At 38.0% G+C, this 20,542-nt stretch overlaps 3 protein-coding genes and 3 long non-coding RNA genes across 6 annotated transcripts; 4 read left to right on the forward strand and 2 right to left on the reverse strand.

Moving 5' to 3' along the window:
- Window positions 1-3,711: 3,711 nt before the first annotated feature.
- LOC110938538 lies at window positions 3,712-5,587 on the forward strand. The gene is made up of 3 exons (XR_002591466.2): window positions 3,712-3,798; window positions 4,311-4,377; window positions 5,329-5,587. It is a non-coding gene; the product is annotated as an uncharacterized LOC110938538 (long non-coding RNA).
- Window positions 5,588-5,933: 346 nt separating this feature from the next.
- LOC110942643 lies at window positions 5,934-7,480 on the forward strand. Its single transcript, XM_022184418.1, has 3 exons — window positions 5,934-6,551; window positions 6,594-7,056; window positions 7,419-7,480. The coding sequence occupies exons 1-3, from the start codon at window positions 5,934-5,936 to the stop codon at window positions 7,478-7,480; spliced, it is 1,143 nt and encodes a 380-aa protein (XP_022040110.1).
- Window positions 7,481-9,737: 2,257 nt separating this feature from the next.
- On the forward strand, window positions 9,738-10,361 carry LOC110942644. Its single transcript, XM_022184419.1, has one exon. It carries the CDS (start codon window positions 9,738-9,740, stop codon window positions 10,359-10,361), a length of 624 nt encoding a protein of 207 aa, XP_022040111.1.
- Window positions 10,362-10,692: 331 nt separating this feature from the next.
- On the forward strand, window positions 10,693-12,568 carry LOC110938539. Its single transcript, XR_002591467.2, has 3 exons — window positions 10,693-10,779; window positions 11,292-11,358; window positions 12,310-12,568. It is a non-coding gene; the product is annotated as an uncharacterized LOC110938539 (long non-coding RNA).
- Window positions 12,569-16,613: 4,045 nt separating this feature from the next.
- On the reverse strand, window positions 16,614-18,489 carry LOC110938540. Its single transcript, XR_002591468.2, has 3 exons — window positions 18,403-18,489; window positions 17,824-17,890; window positions 16,614-16,872 (listed from the first exon to the last, which is right to left on the reverse strand). It is a non-coding gene; the product is annotated as an uncharacterized LOC110938540 (long non-coding RNA).
- Window positions 18,490-18,820: 331 nt separating this feature from the next.
- LOC110942645 lies at window positions 18,821-19,444 on the reverse strand. Its single transcript, XM_022184420.1, has one exon. It carries the CDS (start codon window positions 19,442-19,444, stop codon window positions 18,821-18,823), a length of 624 nt encoding a protein of 207 aa, XP_022040112.1.
- Between the last annotated feature and the right edge of the window lie 1,098 nt (window positions 19,445-20,542).

Below are 20,542 nucleotides of genomic sequence, written 5' to 3' on the forward strand. Positions count from 1 at the left end.
TGAGAAATTTGGGATGTCAAGTTCTACTCCAGCTGCTACCCCACTTGCGACTAATCATGGGATTCACCCAGATCTCACCGGAGACAGGGCTGATGAAACGTTCTACCGTTCCATATAGGTTCTTTGATGTATCTAACTGCTTCATGTCCTGATATCATGTACCCAACGTGCCTCGCAGCAAGATATCAATATAACCCGAGAGCTTCGCACATGATCATTGTTAAGAGGATATTACGTTACTTGAAAGGAACACCCACTTTGGGGTTGTGGTATCCTAGAAAAGGCGATTTTACGCTCGAAGGGTATTCCGATTCGGATTTCGGATGCTGCAAAGTCAATACCAAATCAACAACTGCAGGATGCCAATTCTTTGGTCCTAGATTGGTTACTTGGCAGTGTAAGAAACAAACATCTGTGGCGTTATCTACATGTGAAGCAGAGTATGTTTCTGCTAGCAGTTGCTGCTCTCAGATCCTGTGGATACAGCAACAGATGCGCGACTATGGTTTGCAGTTTCTTAACACACCTCTGTTTGTTGATAATGAGGCCGCAATAAATATAACTAAAAATCCAGTACATCACGCTAAAACTAAACACATAGAAATGCGTCATCACTTTATTCGCGATTGCTTCGAGAAAAAGTTGATACGAATTGAGAAAATCCACACTGACGAACAAAAGGCTGATTTGCATACCAAAGCTTTTGATAAAAATCGGTTTCAATATTTGTTAAAACTTAATGGTATGAAATTACTTTCGGTGTCGGATGGGATTGTGAGCGTTGATGAGAGTACTGTTGCGGATGAAGACGAGAAACAATCTGTAATGGTTTGTCGATTTTTTACGTGTTTTGGTATTTAGGGGGAGTATAGATAGGTGTAAATAGATATATTTTCAGAAAATACAAAAACAGTAAAAAATGCAAAAATACAAAAACATGATAAAATTGAAAAAGAGCTTGTGTATATAGGGAAAATGATAGTACATCAGCTAGACAATTACAGTATGCTAAAGATTTGTAAAGCCTAAATGAGTTAAACAATCTCACTGATGATGTGTCGATAGGTTTTCACACATTTAGTAGATTTATTCGGGATATAAACCTAAAATTTCAAACTTGTGAAATTCGTGGGGAACACTACTTGGATATATAGGTAACCCCTGAAATCTCGTTTGAAAGGTCTCGTATTCTGATATACTAGGTTTTTATATTCAATGATGTCTGGGGTATTATTCAAGGACTTCTGCTGAACGGAAGTTCTGACCTAGTCATTGGCTAATACTTTCACCAAATGCTTGAAACATAGCATAAACCCTCAGCATGCAGATGAAACAATAAAATTGATAGTCGCTGCTGTTGTATCTAAAAGATCCTCTAAAGGGGACATACTGAAAAGTCGAAGCTGATATCTCTCTGCGCATACGGAAGTATCGACCTGAGATCCCTCGGCCCTCGCATACCTAATTTATGTACATATATCATTGTAGTATACTCACCTGTAAGACTGAATATTGAGATTCTGGATACGGGAGTATATTCAAGAGGTGGGACACATGAATTGAGCTAAGTTTATAAGACATCTAAATCGTATCCTGAATCGATTGAAATCTGTGTGAGAATTTAAGATGGATCAGTATATCGACAATCGAGGTGAATTGTTTAAGTCTGAGCATGTAATTAAGCTTAACGGTACTAGTAATTTGTCTGAAAAGCTGATATGATTCCCTGACACACTCGCCAAAAATAAGTTTGTATATAGTTCAATTTCTTTATTTTCCACAATTTAAGTTTTCTGTATTTCATTTCTTAGTTTGGAACACATTATAAAATCCAAAAAGATTTTATTTCTGCTTTATTTTTGACAAACCAAAGTAGAGAGTTGATTGTTGGATTCCCAGAAAATTGAAGCAGATGCAGGAAAATTCTGAGCTGAAAAATGAGGAGAGCTTACTTTGTTAGAGTTTGAAGATGTTTTCAGAAAAAGTTTGAGAATGTTTTTACTAAATCAGTTTAATTCGTCAAATGATCAACCAGGGTCATTAAATTGAACTTGGTAGATTAATTGAGTAATCAGGGTCATTAATTTGGACCTGAATACTTGAGTGGATTTCTAGAGCTGAATAAGTTTGTGATTTATTATTAAAAAGATAGATTGTAATGTTATTGGTTGAGTAACAGGTTTGGACTTCTTCATTATTCCCACGGAAGCTAGTTGTCAAAGCTTGAACCAGATATCTCAGATTCTAACATATCGAGAGGGGGAGTCTGTGAAAGGGGGAGTCTGGATCAACAGTCAAAGGGAAGATGGAAGTCAGAGCCAGGATGTGATCCTGAAGCCTGTGAAGATAGATTGAATGATGAGAAGACAGAGTTGGAGAAAAGACCAAGACTGAAGACTTGGGAGCTGAAGACTACGTCAACATCCAAGGGGGATGCATGAAATGTCTGTTGACTACGTCTGCATTACGTCTTAGGTCAAGATAGGTCAATATTGGATCTAGAAAGTCAAAATTAGGTTTTATATCAAGGTTTCGCTTGTATGTACAAAAGGTTCCGCTTGTGTGTCATTGATAGTTTCGCTTATAGGGTTTTAGATGAGGTTCTACTTATATGTCATGCCATATAAGCGAAACCACTTGGACTATATATAGGCAGTTGAAGCGAAACTAGTGAAGTCATGTATGTACGTTGAAGCGGACCTGTGTAATTGATTTGTTATTGAAACTCTGTCAAAATTACATCAGAAAGCAATAAAAGAGAAGGAATTGAATAGGAAAGCTGTTGTTACTTCATTTACGTTGATTTCGCCTTCGTACGTGAAGATGAACGTTCTCTACTGATTATTCAGGGTCGGAACACGGTCCAACACTGGTTTTATCATGTTTTTGTATTTTTCAAATTTTCTAATGTTTTTGGATTTTCTGAAATTTTCTTACTCCCCCTAAAATTGAAAAACATTTAAAGAAATTTGAAAAACAAACTGTACAATAAAGTGACAAATGTTGTTTCAAGCAATTCACAACAATTCCTTTTGGCGTAAACAATCAGAACTCCCCCTTTCAACAAACTATTTTCACATTATGATTTCAAAACATTTAAGTTTGTTTTAATCAAACTGGTTTTTCCGGAAAATGAGTTTTGTTGTTACCACTTGTAGGTTGGGGATGAGATCATCACTTTGTTCCCTTCTTCTTTACAATGAATTGAATCCCATTTATTAACTACTTGTAGAAAATCAAGTACAATTTAATGTCCCTGATTTATCACTTGTAAGTATGCACAATCAAACTTGAAATAAAGAAAGATGCCGATTCATGCTCCACGATTACCAACTTGGGAGCTCCGGTAAGTCAGGATTTCAGTTAAGAAATACTTTCCCCCAAGCCTGACCAGCCTTGGGAGATTTTGGTACACATCTATTGTAACATCCCGAAATTTAAAAACTATATACTAGAATTATAAAATACATAATAAACAAGAATAAGCTAACTAGGATAAATAACCTAGTTAGTTAAAAATCTTGTAGTAACATTTGAATGAGTTAAAAGGGCCAAAAATATAAACTAGATAAGAGTGGAGGGACTAAAGTTGTTAAATATGAAACTCTAATTACTAAGTAGTAAGAAATCAAACCAAACACCTCAAAATTGAGGTTCTGGTCGATCAACAACAGAGAGGGGCGACACCCACACCTCCAAACCCTAACATCAACAAAAACTCTAAATTGAAGGCTCAAATCACGTTGTAATCAAAATCTGAACATAGAATTGTGATCTCCTCGTCAAGAAGGTCATAAGGTATGTCAAATTAGGTTATTTTGATACAAATCAAATTCTTACATGAGATTGAAATCGAAGGTTGAGCTTGATTATGTGTTGTAAAACATGAAATTGGAAGTAATGTGAAGTCTAGGGACAAACCCTAGATGTTTCTTGTTAAAAATCTTGCATGTTAGTTGTAGAAATCAAAATCACTATAGTGGGTGATTAGTAAGTTGGTAGAACTTGATAAACACTAGGATTAAGACTCTTGTTCTAGTGAAAATTGAAATTGTGAGATAATCTCTGAAATTGTTGATGTTAAAATATGTGTATAATGTTTAATTGAAGTTAATTTGAGTGATAAATTCAAGTTATGAACTTGGTTTAGATCATGTAAAAATCTGACCCGCAAGGTGTTTGATAAAACGCCTAAATGAGGATTTAAAATGTTAAAGATTGTTAAAAACGCAGATTTACATATGTAATGAATGAATGCGTTAAAGCTTATGAAAAAGAGTTCTAATCTTTAATGAATTGGACTCTTTTAGGCAAGGAATCCGGGACGTCGAGTGGACACGCCGGAGGTGATACCCGCGGAAAAGGTGCGCTTTGAAGGTACGCGACTTTAGTCTCGTCAAATTAAGTTTATTTACTTTGGTTTGAAATGTAATTGATGATGTAGAGTAAAGGATGCGTTTGATGTGTCGCTAAGTGCCGAAGTGCACTCGACTATCAAACGGGTCAAAACAAGAACTCGGTATTTAGTTGGGTTAGTCATTGAAGTGATGGTTTTCACTAAATGGCAAAACGGGTCAAAATGATGTTTTAAAATAGTCACGGAAGTAGCGACTTGAAAGTCTCATATCTAGATAAATGATAAATTGCACCATGCTAATGATTTGGTGATAGTGAATCTAAGTATAAGAACCCGGGATATGGGTCGAACAATGATGTTAAAGGAAAAAGGATTGTTGAAACGGAATGCTTGAATTCCGAACAATCAAGTAATAGTTTTAGAGGAAATGCAAAGCCAGGGAATTGGCATGAAAACACCAAGTATGTGAGCCCGGGTAGTTGGGTAAATATGTTGAAAAGGTTTTAAGAATGAAAAGAGATGCTATGCACTCATACTATTGGGTCGAATAACGGAAATAAGGAAATTTGGGAACCAAATTGTGGGTATCTCGGTTTCCGCAATGTAAAATTTACATGATTAAGTCCGAGGTTTTATTACGGACTCATAGCAAGAAGAATCGGTTAAATCGGATAAGCGAGTAAAAAGTTACGAACTTGTAAAGTTGAAAAATAGCAAAAGAGTAAATGTGCAGAGCCCACCGTAAATTACGGTTCCACCGTAATTTACGGTGGAGCTCAAACTGTTACGGTGAGAACCTCCTGAGTTACGGTAGAACCATAATCATTCCAGGTCCACCGTAAGTTACGGTGACACCGTAATTTACGGTGGAACCCAGGAAAAACTTGTATTTTAGGGCCACTCGTGTTGTCAAACTTGTTTATACATTATATATTAAGTCGAAACTAACGGTTTTTAGTGTTTGACTCTAGGTACAAATAAATCTCTCTCGGATGATGATCAAGCACCTTGTCAAGAACCGAACACGCAAACTGAAGCTTCCGCATGAATATAATTTTGTCTAAACTTTAAACATGTCATAAATACTTTTGGTTGATGGTGTTTTGAATCCTTTAGCTAGTTGTTAGCTGATTAGTAGGGATGGCTCTTAAATGAATTTTGTACCATCTTAAACATGTTTGGGAAATTACACTAGTATGTATGTTTTAAAACAGTAAATCCTTTTGTAAACTCTGATTTTATAAAGTATCATGAAACATTTCGATATATTATGTTAAATTATTAAGGGTGTTACAAGTTGGTTATCAGAGCTTAAGGTTGTCAACAAAAGTGTTCGGTTCAAGCTTGATCGATCGTCCGGTAAGAATTAACTTATTATGTTAACAAATTATGTCTTATATATGAATGGGAAGGAAATTAAAGTGCATGGGAAAAGTGTGTTAACACACTTAAACCCGGGAGGTGCACTAAATTTAAACAGTTAAAGCAAGTTGAGAACTTGACTAAACCAAAATAAAAGAAGCAATGTTATAAACGAAATGTTTAACGTTTAAATGTAAACATTTCAGTTTCAAAGATGACGGATAAAGGAAATGACGAAGCGGTGCCAAGAGTCACCGAACAAATGAGAGAAGTGATTGCTGAAGAGGTAGGAAAAGCAATCGAGAACAGTTTGTCGGGTTTCATCGATAAAATCCAAACCACGGTGTTATCAGTGGTGGATGAAAGGATAAAGAAATTGGAGGATAATGCAAGTTCAAACAAGGAGAAATTGGTAGAGCGTAAGGGTTGCTCGTACAAAGAATTTATGGCATGCAAACCACCACTCTACAACGGAGAAGTGGATCCGATAGTGTGTCAAAGGTGGTTAAGTGATATAGAGGGGGTATTTGAGAGAACCCACTGTGACGCAAATGACTTCGTGGCGTATGGCACGGGTCAACTGAGAGGACAAGCAAAAGACTGGTGGGATAATAAGAAAAAGGAAATCGGTAGTGAAGAAGCGAAAGCGATGACATGGGATGAGTTTAAGGTACCCTTCCTTAAACATCACAGTCCCAAGGCGGTTATTAATCGAATCAAAGAGGAATTTATCCAGCTTAGGCAGAAGGGCGAGTCCATTGATAAAATCACGGGAACTTTTCTTGACAAATTAAGGTTCTGTGATGAATTGGTGACGACCGAAGAGCAGAAGGTGTATTATTATTATAATATGCTAAGCGCGGAGTATCGGGAGTTCATGACTCCCTCAAAATACGAAACCCTCACCGAAATCATCAACGCCGCTCGGGAAAGAGAGATAGAGTTGAAGAAACAAATAGAGAGGGGTGAAAGAAGGACGCAAGTGGTTAATCCAAGTCCCACGAAAAAGGCACGCGTGAGTGACTCGTCAAAGAAGCAAGAAGGAAAGAGTAGCACGCCAAGCTGTAAAGTGTGTGGGAAAGGGCACAAGGGTGAGTGCCGGTTTAAGGACAAGCCGTGTCCTATATGCGGGAAGACAGGGCACACGGCTGTATTGTGCCCGGGGAAAGTTTCGGTATGCTACAAATGCTATCAGCCGGGTCACAAGAAATCCGAGTGTCCGGAATTGTCCGGAAAGAAGGAAGACAAGGGTGCGCACACTGAAGCACCAAAAGCAAAAGCTAGATCTTTCCAGCTAACGGCAGTGGAGGCGAAAACGGAACCCGATGTGGTCTCAGGTATATTTGCCATAAATTCAATTCCTGCTCATGTGCTATTTGACACGGGTGCGAATAAGTCCTTTATTTCACATGGACTTATTCGACATCCTTCCTTTGTACTAACAAAATTACCTATGCCTTTAGAGGTAGAAATAGGTGACAACAAAAGTTTCCTTGTATGTGATATATGTCGAGATTGTAAGATAAGCATAGATGATGAGGAATACCCGATAGATTTAATTCCTATGTCCATGGGAGAGTTCCAAGTAGTGGTCGGAATGGATTGGCTATCCCGACATAATGCGAAAGTCATGTGTTTCCGCAAGGAGATAAAACTAAAATCTCCAAGTGGAAAATTGATTATCATACGTGGTGAGAAGGAAGGAAAACCGGTTATGTGCTCGATGATAAAAGCTTACAAGCTCATGAAGCACGGATGTAGAGCATTCATGATATACGCGAATGAACCAAATAAAGGATCGTTAAGGATTGAAGACATGCCTGTAGTGCGCGAATACGCCGATGTGTTCCCGGAAGACCTACCGGGAGTACCACCGAAACGGGAGATAGAGTTCGGGATCGAATTGATTCCGGGCGCGAAACCCGTGGCCAAGGCACCGTATCGGCTCGCACCCTCCGAATTGCAAGAGTTAATGTCTCAAATTCAAGATCTTCTCGACAAAGGCTTTATTCGCCCGAGTGTGTCACCGTGGGGCGCGCCGGTGTTGTTCGTTAAGAAAAAGGATGGGAGTATGCGTATGTGCATCGATTACCGCGAGTTGAACAAACTCACGGTGAAAAATCGATATCCACTTCCAAGGATTGACGATTTATTCGATCAATTACAAGGTGCTAAATGGTTCTCCAAAATCGACCTTAGATCGGGGTACCACCAGTTGAGAGTCAAGGAGGAAGATATACCGAAGACGGCATTCCGTACACGATATGGACATTACGAATTCCTGGTGATGTCCTTTGGGTTAACAAATGCGCCCGCGGCCTTCATGGACCTCATGAACCGGGTCTGCAAGTCCATGTTAGATAAGTCGGTAATAGTTTTTATTGACGACATTTTAATATACTCATAGGACGAAGCGGAACACGCAAGACATTTGTACGAAGTCTTGGAGACGCTCAGAAGGGAAAAGTTGTATGCAAAATTTTCAAAATGCGCCTTCTGGTTGCGAGAGGTGCAATTTCTTGGGCACGTCATCAACGCAAACGGGGTATTAGTAGACCCGTCGAAAATAGAAGCTGTGGCGAAATGGAATCCACCGAGAAATCCTTCGGAAGTCAGAAGCTTTTTGGGGCTTGCGGGTTATTATCGGAGGTTCATACAAGACTTCTCCAAAATTGCCATGCCACTGACCAAACTAACCCGCAAGGAGGAGAAATTTATTTGGGGTGAGGACCAAGAAAAGGCGTTTCAAACGCTTAAGGAAAAATTGACCCAAGCACCGGTATTGTCATTACCGGATGGAACGGATGATATGATAGTTTACTCGGATGCCTCGCATTCGGGGCTTGGTTGCGTTCTGATGCAACGAGGCAAGGTTATAGCCTATGCCTCAAGGCAGCTGAAAACTCACGAAAAGAGATATCCTACTCATGACCTCGAGCTAGCGGCGGTGGTGTTCGCCTTGAAAATATGGAGGCATTATCTGTACGGGGTAAGGTTCACTATTTTTACCGACCACAAAAGCCTAAAGTATTTCTTCGATCAGAAGGAATTAAATATGAGGCAAAGGCGGTGGTTGGAGACGGTAAAAGATTTTGATTGTGATATACATTACCATCCCGGGAAGGCTAATGTAGTAGCGGATGCGTTAAGCCGAAAGACAGATTATGCGCCTATTCGAGTCCGATCGATGCAACTAATTGTGACATCGGGATTGCTCGACCAAATTCGAAAATCTCAAGGTGAAGCAATGAAAGAAGAGAATGTGAAAAAGGAAAGAATAGTAGGGCAGTTAAAAGATTTGGAGGACGGCAACCAAGGATTAAAAACTCGATTTGGGAGAATTTGGGTTCCCAATACATGTGGAGCCAAAGCACTTTTACTTGACGAAGCCCATAAATCTCGATATTCGATACATCCGGGGGCGACCAAGATGTATAATGATTTAAAACAAAATTATTGGTGGCCCGGAATGAAAAGAGATATCGTGAAGTACGTGGAGAAGTGCTTGACTTGTTTACAAGTCAAAGCAGAGCATCAAAAACCATACGGTAAGCTGCAACCCTTAGACATTCCAGTTTGGAAGTGGGAACAAATTACGATGGACCTACTGACTAAACTTCCAAAAACCAACCGTGGTTTTCACGCCATATGGGTAGTTGTGGATCGATTGACAAAAAGTGCACATTTCATTCCGATTCGGGAGACTTATACATCAGAAAAGATGTCCGAAGTGTACACCAATGAGATTGTGACGCGTCACGGAGTACCGATATCCATAGTGTCTGATAGAGATACCCGGTTTACGTCTGATTTCTGGCGTGGTTTCCAAGAGCAAATGGGAACCAAGCTGTTTATTAGCACTGCTTACCATCCCCAAACGGATGGGCAAAGTGAGAGAACAATCCAAACGTTGGAAGATATGTTACGCGCTTGCATTATCGACTTTGGGGGCAGTTGGGATGTCCATTTACCCTTAGTCGAATTCTCATATAACAACAGTTATCACGCGAGTATTAAAATGGCTCCATACGAGATGTTATATGGTAGAAAGTGCCGAACCCCGGTTTGTTGGGGAGAAGTTGGTCCACGGGGGTTAGCTCAGACTGATATAATCCGAGCTACAAATTGTAAGATCGACTTGATCCGCACACACTTAAAAGCAGCTCAAGATCGACAAAAATCGTATGCGGATAAACGAACGAGGCCAATAGAATTTCAAGTGGGTGATAAGGTAATGTTGAAAGTATCACCGTGGAAAGGGATAATTCGATTTAGAAAAAGAGGAAAGTTGAGCCCAAGATTTATCGGGCCATTCAAAATTGTGGAACGGGTTGGAAAGGTAGCATACCGCCTTGAGCTACCTGAGGAGTTGAGCGGGGTACACAGCACATTCCATGTGTCACATCTCCGTAAATGTTTAGCGGACGAAACTGCTCGTGTCCACTACAACGATATTGAAGTGGATAACAGCCTTAACTACGCGGTAAGGCCAATTGCAATCCTAGATCGTAAAGTGAAAAGTTTGAGAAATAAAAGGATCAACCAAGTGAAGGTTAAATGGGAACACCGGAAGGGTGCGGATACTACGTGGGAGTCCGAAGAAGAAATGCAACGGCTCTACCCTGCGCTATTCGGTACGTAATTCGGTTTCGGGGACGAAACCCTCTTTAAGGGGGGTGGACTTGTAACATCCCGAAATTTAAAAACTATATACTAGAATTATAAAATACATAATAAACAAGAATAAGCTAACTAGGATAAATAACCTAGTTAGTTAAAAATCTTGTAGTAACATTTGAATGAGTTAAAAGGGCCAAAAATATAAACTAGATAAGAGTGGAGGGACTAAAGTTGTTAAATATGAAACTCTAATTACTAAGTAGTAAGAAATCAAACCAAACACCTCAAAATTGAGGTTCTGGTCGATCAACAACAGAGAGGGGCGACACCCACACCTCCAAACCCTAACATCAACAAAAACTCTAAATTGAAGGCTCAAATCACGTTGTAATCAAAATCTGAACATAGAATTGTGATCTCCTCGTCAAGAAGGTCATAAGGTATGTCAAATTAGGTTATTTTGATACAAATCAAATTCTTACATGAGATTGAAATCGAAGGTTGAGCTTGATTATGTGTTGTAAAACATGAAATTGGAAGTAATGTGAAGTCTAGGGACAAACCCTAGATGTTTCTTGTTAAAAATCTTGCATGTTAGTTGTAGAAATCAAAATCACTATAGTGGGTGATTAGTAAGTTGGTAGAACTTGATAAACACTAGGATTAAGACTCTTGTTCTAGTGAAAATTGAAATTGTGAGATAATCTCTGAAATTGTTGATGTTAAAATATGTGTATAATGTTTAATTGAAGTTAATTTGAGTGATAAATTCAAGTTATGAACTTGGTTTAGATCATGTAAAAATCTGACCCGCAAGGTGTTTGATAAAACGCCTAAATGAGGATTTAAAATGTTAAAGATTGTTAAAAACGCAGATTTACATATGTAATGAATGAATGCGTTAAAGCTTATGAAAAAGAGTTCTAATCTTTAATGAATTGGACTCTTTTAGGCAAGGAATCCGGGACGTCGAGTGGACACGCCGGAGGTGATACCCGCGGAAAAGGTGCGCTTTGAAGGTACGCGACTTTAGTCTCGTCAAATTAAGTTTATTTACTTTGGTTTGAAATGTAATTGATGATGTAGAGTAAAGGATGCGTTTGATGTGTCGCTAAGTGCCGAAGTGCACTCGACTATCAAACGGGTCAAAACAAGAACTCGGTATTTAGTTGGGTTAGTCATTGAAGTGATGGTTTTCACTAAATGGCAAAACGGGTCAAAATGATGTTTTAAAATAGTCACGGAAGTAGCGACTTGAAAGTCTCATATCTAGATAAATGATAAATTGCACCATGCTAATGATTTGGTGATAGTGAATCTAAGTATAAGAACCCGGGATATGGGTCGAACAATGATGTTAAAGGAAAAAGGATTGTTGAAACGGAATGCTTGAATTCCGAACAATCAAGTAATAGTTTTAGAGGAAATGCAAAGCCAGGGAATTGGCATGAAAACACCAAGTATGTGAGCCCGGGTAGTTGGGTAAATATGTTGAAAAGGTTTTAAGAATGAAAAGAGATGCTATGCACTCATACTATTGGGTCGAATAACGGAAATAAGGAAATTTGGGAACCAAATTGTGGGTATCTCGGTTTCCGCAATGTAAAATTTACATGATTAAGTCCGAGGTTTTATTACGGACTCATAGCAAGAAGAATCGGTTAAATCGGATAAGCGAGTAAAAAGTTACGAACTTGTAAAGTTGAAAAATAGCAAAAGAGTAAATGTGCAGAGCCCACCGTAAATTACGGTTCCACCGTAATTTACGGTGGAGCTCAAACTGTTACGGTGAGAACCTCCTGAGTTACGGTAGAACCATAATCATTCCAGGTCCACCGTAAGTTACGGTGACACCGTAATTTACGGTGGAACCCAGGAAAAACTTGTATTTTAGGGCCACTCGTGTTGTCAAACTTGTTTATACATTATATATTAAGTCGAAACTAACGGTTTTTAGTGTTTGACTCTAGGTACAAATAAATCTCTCTCGGATGATGATCAAGCACCTTGTCAAGAACCGAACACGCAAACTGAAGCTTCCGCATGAATATAATTTTGTCTAAACTTTAAACATGTCATAAATACTTTTGGTTGATGGTGTTTTGAATCCTTTAGCTAGTTGTTAGCTGATTAGTAGGGATGGCTCTTAAATGAATTTTGTACCATCTTAAACATGTTTGGGAAATTACACTAGTATGTATGTTTTAAAACAGTAAATCCTTTTGTAAACTCTGATTTTATAAAGTATCATGAAACATTTCGATATATTATGTTAAATTATTAAGGGTGTTACATCTATCCCACCAACATTTTGATTTATAAAACTCTTTTACACCCTTAAAAACCATCTTCCCGAAAATATGTTTAACTTTTCCATTAAACACTTTTTCAGCGTCAAATTCTTTCTTAACAGCAAAGAATTGACCTGAAATTTCAGTTTTACCCACTTTCAACTTCAAATTTTCCTTCGACAACGTTGGGAAATTTTCATCGTTCAAATCAGGAACGGAATTCTCATTCTTCTTCTCAACAAATGACTCCTCTGATTTTATGGAATCAGATTCATTGTCAAAACTACTCTCATATTTTACAACCCATCTTTTTTTTTGTTTTCATCAGCTCTTCTTTTTTAAAACCGTTTTGAAGTTTCACCAACTTCAAGAGTCGATTTATCAAACATGTTCAATTTTTCTTTTGATTGTACTGATTTACCAATACATTTCCTTCTCATTTCAGAGTTAAAAGACACTCCCTGTTCTGAATAATTGAACTCGTGGCAATTCCAAGCAATGTGTCCAGCTTTTTGACACTTAAAACAGGTTCTTATGTCAACTCTTTGAGCAAACTTTTTCACATTCCTCTTTACTTCAGCAAGAAACTCCTGGTTTGATTGTTTCCAGAACGGTTTCTTCTATTCTTCTTCAGAGCTTCCTCCTGCAACAAATTTTGTTTTTGGTTTATAATTTTTCTCATTTTTATAATTTTCTGAAGAACTAAAACCTAAACCTTTCTTTTTGAAGTTACCATTATGATTTGGTTTCTTTTGAAAACCATAACCACAATTATAACCCATTTTCTTGTTTATCATTTGTTTAATTCTTGAGGTGTAAGGTCTTGGTTTTTCATAAAGATTTTCATCTCTTATTTTAGAAATATTAATCTCTGTTAGTTTGAAAACCTTTTTTATCATTTCCTGTTTAAAACCTCTTATTGGAAATTCTTCATCAAAAAATAATTTGTCCGAACCATTCAAGGTATATGCAACCTTAAACATTTCATCATTCAAATTATTCTTTGATAAAAAGAATTCTTTATTGTAAACCCTTTTAACCGGTGAAGTCGGACTCTTTTCTGATGAACTCGAACTTTCAGATTTACACTCCGGTTTTGACTCTTCATCATATCCAACACCTGATCGACCACTTTCTTTAACAACTCAGACTCATGATCAGTGTTAGACGCTGTGAATGTGACATCAATATTGTCTGGTAATTCATCAATGATTTCAGAGTTTAACTTGATGTTGAGAGCCTTATTTACTCGTTCCTCATTTGGCTTTCTGGGGGCATAACTTTCATAGATCGGGGGCGGACATCTGTTATACTTGACACTTTGTTTCTTACCGGTGTCAGTATCTTCAGTCTTTTCTTCCTTGAATGCTTCAAGACCTGCAACAGTGGGATACACTCGATCAATCAAATAATCACATGTTGTATAACTCAACAGTAATCGTTTAATCCTTTCACTCTCAATTTTCTCAAGTTCCAACTCCTGCTTTAGTTTAGCACAATCTTCAATATACTCATTGATGACCTTCTGCTTCATCATTAATGTTGAGTTCATTTTCATCATTGCATTTTCAATTTCTGAATTCGTCTTTTTCAAACTATCAACTGTTTTGTTCAGCACATCATATGGTTCCTTCACATACTTCACATCAGACAGTAAATCTTCTTTAATCTTCTCTAATTCAGCAATCTTCTTATCTTTCTCTTCACAATCTTTGCAAGATTCTAAACACTTCAAACATGGTTTTTCAACTTCAACTACTTTTTCAATTATCTTCTCAACCTCGACAATTTTCTCAACTTCAACGAGTTTTTCAACTTCAACTATCTTTTCGACTTCAACAATTTTCTCCACCACTTTCTCCACTTCAACAATTTTTTCTAACACCTTTTCAACCACTGGTTCTTTAGATTCTATTTCAGCTTTCTGTCCCTCAGCTTCCTTTGTTGAACTTTCTTCAACTTCTATTTTCTCAGCTTCTACTATTGCTTTTTCTTCTGCAGCTTTTCTCGCTTCTATCTCTTCCCATTCTATCTTCAATCGAGCAGCTCTTTTTTCTTTCAGCATCTCGATCTTTTCTGCAAAAAACAAATTAAAACTATCAGTATCTAAACCTCTTCTAGCTTTTTCAATATATGCTTCTTCATCATCAGTATCTGCATCAACTCCCAATTCTGGAAAAATCGGTATTATTTTCGGTTTAGATTTGACAGACGTTTCCTCCAAGATTCGAGCAACAAAAGCTGAGCTTAAGTGTGGATTTTCTTGAACGTATCTATCCCAGCTAAAACCTGTAGATCTCATCATCTTGATCAATGATACCATAATAAGCTTTCTTATTTGCATCTTCGATCATTCTTGCATGAGCAGTTTTTGGTTCCTTTTGTTGAGTAATCTGATGAAAAATTGATTTCTGATAATAATTATTCTTTCCAGACTGATCTTGTCTTCCATCAGCTTCTTTGTTTTTGCATTCACGCTTAAAATGACCTTTTTCATGACAACGAAAACAGGTAGCTTTTGATTTGTCAAACCCAATTGGAGATGCACTCATTTCACGAAAATCATCTCTACCAGTAACTTGTGTAAACTTTTCTTCTCTTCTAAAAGCACTGGCTAAACACCACTTGATATCCATCAAATCAAGCTCTTCTGCATCAATTTGGTCATAATCCTCTTTGGTAAGCATAGGATTTCCAATTCTTCCTGCAATCAGACTTTCATATGACTCTAACATAGTAGCAAGTGATGCCATATGTTGTTTTGCAACTTCTGGAGTAAGATTGTGACCATTTTGACAATTCAAAGTGACATTGCATTGAACATTTGTTGAGTTCTGTCTTTGAGGACTTGATGTTGTATGATTTGGATCAAAGCTTGAATACGAAGACGAAGATCCACCACTCTGGGTTACATTACTACCCTTTGTTCCAGACGAACTATCAGCACTAAAACCAGTCTGAATCTTAGGACTTGAGGTAGCCTCAAATTTGTTTCCTCTATAATACAAACTGACATCTTGTTGAGCATTCGGATTCGTCATGATAGCAGTTTTCTGTATATCCAATTCATGTTCTTCAATTTTCTGAATGAACTGTGCCAAATTCATATTCTCAGACTTTCTCATGTGTTTCACAATCATCAAATAAGTTCCCCACTTATGCTGTGGTAGTGCTTCAACTAGTTTAGCAACCTACTCCTCATCATCTTTCTTTATATCCAATCTTCCCATCTCCAAAACAAGATGACAATATCTGTCGATGGTCGTTTTTGTTGATTCACCTTCGAAGGCTACAAAAATATCAAATGATTTCTTCAATAACGCCTTTCTGTTTTTAATCACATCTGCATTTCCTTTGAACTTCTGAATCAACGCATTCCAAATCGATCTAGCCGTATTCTCATGTTGAAGTAAAACAAAGATATCTTCCTTTACTGCTTGTTGTAGAAGACTAATCATCATTTTCTCACTTGTATACTTCAATTTATCACTTTTTGAAAAATCACAAAAAGCTTTTTCAAACCCACGCTCGTTTTTCAGTTTCTCGTAATCTTTGTTTAAAGCACACCATGCGTCAAACTTATATGCCTGCACCCAGTTCTCAAATCGATTTTGCCATCCTTTGAAATCTTCAATGAACATCAGCTTAGGTGGTTTTTGGTAAGTTCCTGTTTCATTCTCACTGTACAATGTCTCGGCAACAGTGACATGAGCAATCGGTGTCGCAAACGCATTGTAAAATTCCTCGTCCATGTTTCGGTAATTTTTTTTTCACAAAATTACAAGTTCAAACGAAATATCCGTCCAAGCGAAATTACTCTTCAACCGGAAATACCTGCACAACAACTTCAAACGAGATTAGAAAATTCAAACGGAATTGTAACTCTCAAACGAAATTAGTAATTTCACGCGGAATTACTGTAACACCCTTAATAATTTAACATAATATATCGAAATGTTTCATGATACTTTATAAAATCAGAGTTTACAAAAGGATTTACTGTTTTAAAACATACATACTAGTGTAATTTCCCAAACATGTTTAAGATGGTACAAAATTCATTTAAGAGCCATCCCTACTAATCAGCTAACAACTAGCTAAAGGATTCAAAACACCATCAACCAAAAGTATTTATGACATGTTTAAAGTTTAGACAAAATTATATTCATGCGGAAGCTTCAGTTTGCGTGTTCGGTTCTTGACAAGGTGCTTGATCATCATCCGAGAGAGATTTATTTGTACCTAGAGTCAAACACTAAAAACCGTTAGTTTCGACTTAATATATAATGTATAAACAAGTTTGACAACACGAGTGGCCCTAAAATACAAGTTTTTCCTGGGTTCCACCGTAAATTACGGTGTCACCGTAACTTACGGTGGACCTGGAATGATTATGGTTCTACCGTAACTCAGGAGGTTCTCACCGTAACAGTTTGAGCTCCACCGTAAATTACGGTGGAACCGTAATTTACGGTGGGCTCTGCACATTTACTCTTTTGCTATTTTTCAACTTTACAAGTTCGTAACTTTTTACTCGCTTATCCGATTTAACCGATTCTTCTTGCTATGAGTCCGTAATAAAACCTCGGACTTAATCATGTAAATTTTACATTGCGGAAACCGAGATACCCACAATTTGGTTCCCAAATTTCCTTATTTCCGTTATTCGACCCAATAGTATGAGTGCATAGCATCTCTTTTCATTCTTAAAACCTTTTCAACATATTTACCCAACTACCCGGGCTCACATACTTGGTGTTTTCATGCCAATTCCCTGGCTTTGCATTTCCTCTAAAACTATTACTTGATTGTTCGGAATTCAAGCATTCCGTTTCAACAATCCTTTTTCCTTTAACATCATTGTTCGACCCATATCCCGGGTTCTTATACTTAGATTCACTATCACCAAATCATTAGCATGGTGCAATTTATCATTTATCTAGATATGAGACTTTCAAGTCGCTACTTCCGTGACTATTTTAAAACATCATTTTGACCCGTTTTGCCATTTAGTGAAAACCATCACTTCAATGACTAACCCAACTAAATACCGAGTTCTTGTTTTGACCCGTTTGATAGTCGAGTGCACTTCGGCACTTAGCGACACATCAAACGCATCCTTTACTCTACATCATCAATTACATTTCAAACCAAAGTAAATAAACTTAATTTGACGAGACTAAAGTCGCGTACCTTCAAAGCGCACCTTTTCCGCGGGTATCACCTCCGGCGTGTCCACTCGACGTCCCGGATTCCTTGCCTAAAAGAGTCCAATTCATTAAAGATTAGAACTCTTTTTCATAAGCTTTAACGCATTCATTCATTACATATGTAAATCTGCGTTTTTAACAATCTTTAACATTTTAAATCCTCATTTAGGCGTTTTATCAAACACCTTGCGGGTCAGATTTTTACATGATCTAAACCAAGTTCATAACTTGAATTTATCACTCAAATTAACTTCAATTAAACATTATACACATATTTTAACATCAACAATTTCAGAGATTATCTCACAATTTCAATTTTCACTAGAACAAGAGTCTTAATCCTAGTGTTTATCAAGTTCTACCAACTTACTAATCACCCACTATAGTGATTTTGATTTCAACAACTAACATGCAAGATTTTTAACAAGAAACATCTAGGGTTTGTCCCTAGACTTCACATTACTTCCAATTTCATGTTTTACAACACATAATCAAGCTCAACCTTCGATTTCAATCTCATGTAAGAATTTGATTTGTATCAAAATAACCTAATTTGACATACCTTATGACCTTCTTGACGAGGAGATCACAATTCTATGTTCAGATTTTGATTACAACGTGATTTGAGCCTTCAATTTAGAGTTTTTGTTGATGTTAGGGTTTGGAGGTGTGGGTGTCGCCCCTCTCTGTTGTTGATCGACCAGAACCTCAATTTTGAGGTGTTTGGTTTGATTTCTTACTACTTAGTAATTAGAGTTTCATATTTAACAACTTTAGTCCCTCCACTCTTATCTAGTTTATATTTTTGGCCCTTTTAACTCATTCAAATGTTACTACAAGATTTTTAACTAACTAGGTTATTTATCCTAGTTAGCTTATTCTTGTTTATTATGTATTTTATAATTCTAGTATATAGTTTTTAAATTTCGGGATGTTACAAGTCCACCCCCCTTAAAGAGGGTTTCGTCCCCGAAACCGAATTACGTACCGAATAGCATAGGGTAGAGCCGTTGCATTTCTTCTTCGGACTCCCACGTAGTATCCGCACCCTTCCGGTGTTCCCATTTAACCTTCACTTGGTTGATCCTTTTGTTTCTCAAACTTTTCACTTTACGATCTAGGATTGCAATTGGCCTTACCGCGTAGTTAAGGCTGTTATCCACTTCAATATCGTTGTAGTGGACACGAGCAGTTTCGTCCGCTAAACATTTATGGAGATGTGACACATGGAATGTGCTGTGTACCCCGCTCAACTCCTCAGGTAGCTCAAGGCGGTATGCTACCTTTCCAACCCGTTCCACAATTTCGAATGGCCCGATAAATCTTGGGCTCAACTTTCCTCTTTTTCTAAATCGAATTATCCCTTTCCACGGTGATACTTTCAACATTACCTTATCACCCACTTGAAATTCTATTGGCCTCGTTCGTTTATCCGCATACGATTTTTGTCGATCTTGAGCTGCTTTTAAGTGTGTGCGGATCAAGTCGATCTTACAATTTGTAGCTCGGATTATATCAGTCTGAGCTAACCCCCGTGGACCAACTTCTCCCCAACAAACCGGGGTTCGGCACTTTCTACCATATAACATCTCGTATGGAGCCATTTTAATACTCGCGTGATAACTGTTGTTATATGAGAATTCGACTAAGGGTAAATGGACATCCCAACTGCCCCCAAAGTCGATAATGCAAGCGCGTAACATATCTTCCAACGTTTGGATTGTTCTCTCACTTTGCCCATCCGTTTGGGGATGGTAAGCAGTGCTAATAAACAGCTTGGTTCCCATTTGCTCTTGGAAACCACGCCAGAAATCAGACGTAAACCGGGTATCTCTATCAGACACTATGGATATCGGTACTCCGTGACGCGTCACAATCTCATTGGTGTACACTTCGGACATCTTTTCTGATGTATAAGTCTCCCGAATCGGAATGAAATGTGCACTTTTTGTCAATCGATCCACAACTACCCATATGGCGTCAAAACCACGGCTGGTTTTTGGAAGTTTAGTCAGTAGGTCCATCGTAATTTGTTCCCACTTCCAAACTGGAATGTCTAAGGGTTGCAGCTTACCGTATGGTTTTTGATGCTCTGCTTTGACTTGTAAACAAGTCAAGCACTTCTCCACGTACTTCACGATATCTCTTTTCATTCCGGGCCACCAATAATTTTGTTTTAAATCATTATACATCTTGGTCGCCCCCGGATGTATCGAATATCGAGATTTATGGGCTTCGTCAAGTAAAAGTGCTTTGGCTCCACATGTATTGGGAACCCAAATTCTCCCAAATCGAGTTTTTAATCCTTGGTTGCCGTCCTCCAAATCTTTTAACTGCCCTACTATTCTTTCCTTTTTCACATTCTCTTCTTTCATTGCTTCACCTTGAGATTTTCGAATTTGGTCGAGCAATCCCGATGTCACAATTAGTTGCATCGATCGGACTCGAATAGGCGCATAATCTGTCTTTCGGCTTAACGCATCCGCTACTACATTAGCCTTCCCGGGATGGTAATGTATATCACAATCAAAATCTTTTACCGTCTCCAACCACCGCCTTTGCCTCATATTTAATTCCTTCTGATCGAAGAAATACTTTAGGCTTTTGTGGTTGGTAAAAATAGTGAACCTTTCCCCGTACAGATAATGCCTCCATATTTTCAAGGCGAACACCACCGCCGCTAGCTCGAGGTCATGAGTAGG

Source organism: Helianthus annuus, chromosome 17 (genome assembly GCF_002127325.2).
Source record: "Helianthus annuus cultivar XRQ/B chromosome 17, HanXRQr2.0-SUNRISE, whole genome shotgun sequence".
In the NCBI taxonomy this organism is placed as follows: Eukaryota; Viridiplantae; Streptophyta; class Magnoliopsida; order Asterales; family Asteraceae; genus Helianthus; species Helianthus annuus.

What these genes read in the sequence shown, in the direction of transcription:
- LOC110942643 (XM_022184418.1), top strand. Translation starts at nt 5,934, where the DNA reads ATGACGGATAAAGGAAATGACGAAGCGGTGCCAAGAGTCACCGAACAA. An exon ending in TGACGACCGAAGAGCAGAAG is followed by an intron (nt 6,552 to 6,593) that starts GTGTATTATTAT and finishes GAGTATCGGGAG; the next exon opens with TTCATGACTCCCTCAAAATA. An exon ending in GGAACCCGATGTGGTCTCAG is followed by an intron (nt 7,057 to 7,418) that starts GTATATTTGCCA and finishes CGTGGTGAGAAG; the next exon opens with GAAGGAAAACCGGTTATGTG.
- LOC110942644 (XM_022184419.1), top strand. Translation starts at nt 9,738, where the DNA reads ATGGCTCCATACGAGATGTTATATGGTAGAAAGTGCCGAACCCCGGTT.
- LOC110942645 (XM_022184420.1), bottom strand. Translation starts at nt 19,444, where the DNA reads ATGGCTCCATACGAGATGTTATATGGTAGAAAGTGCCGAACCCCGGTT.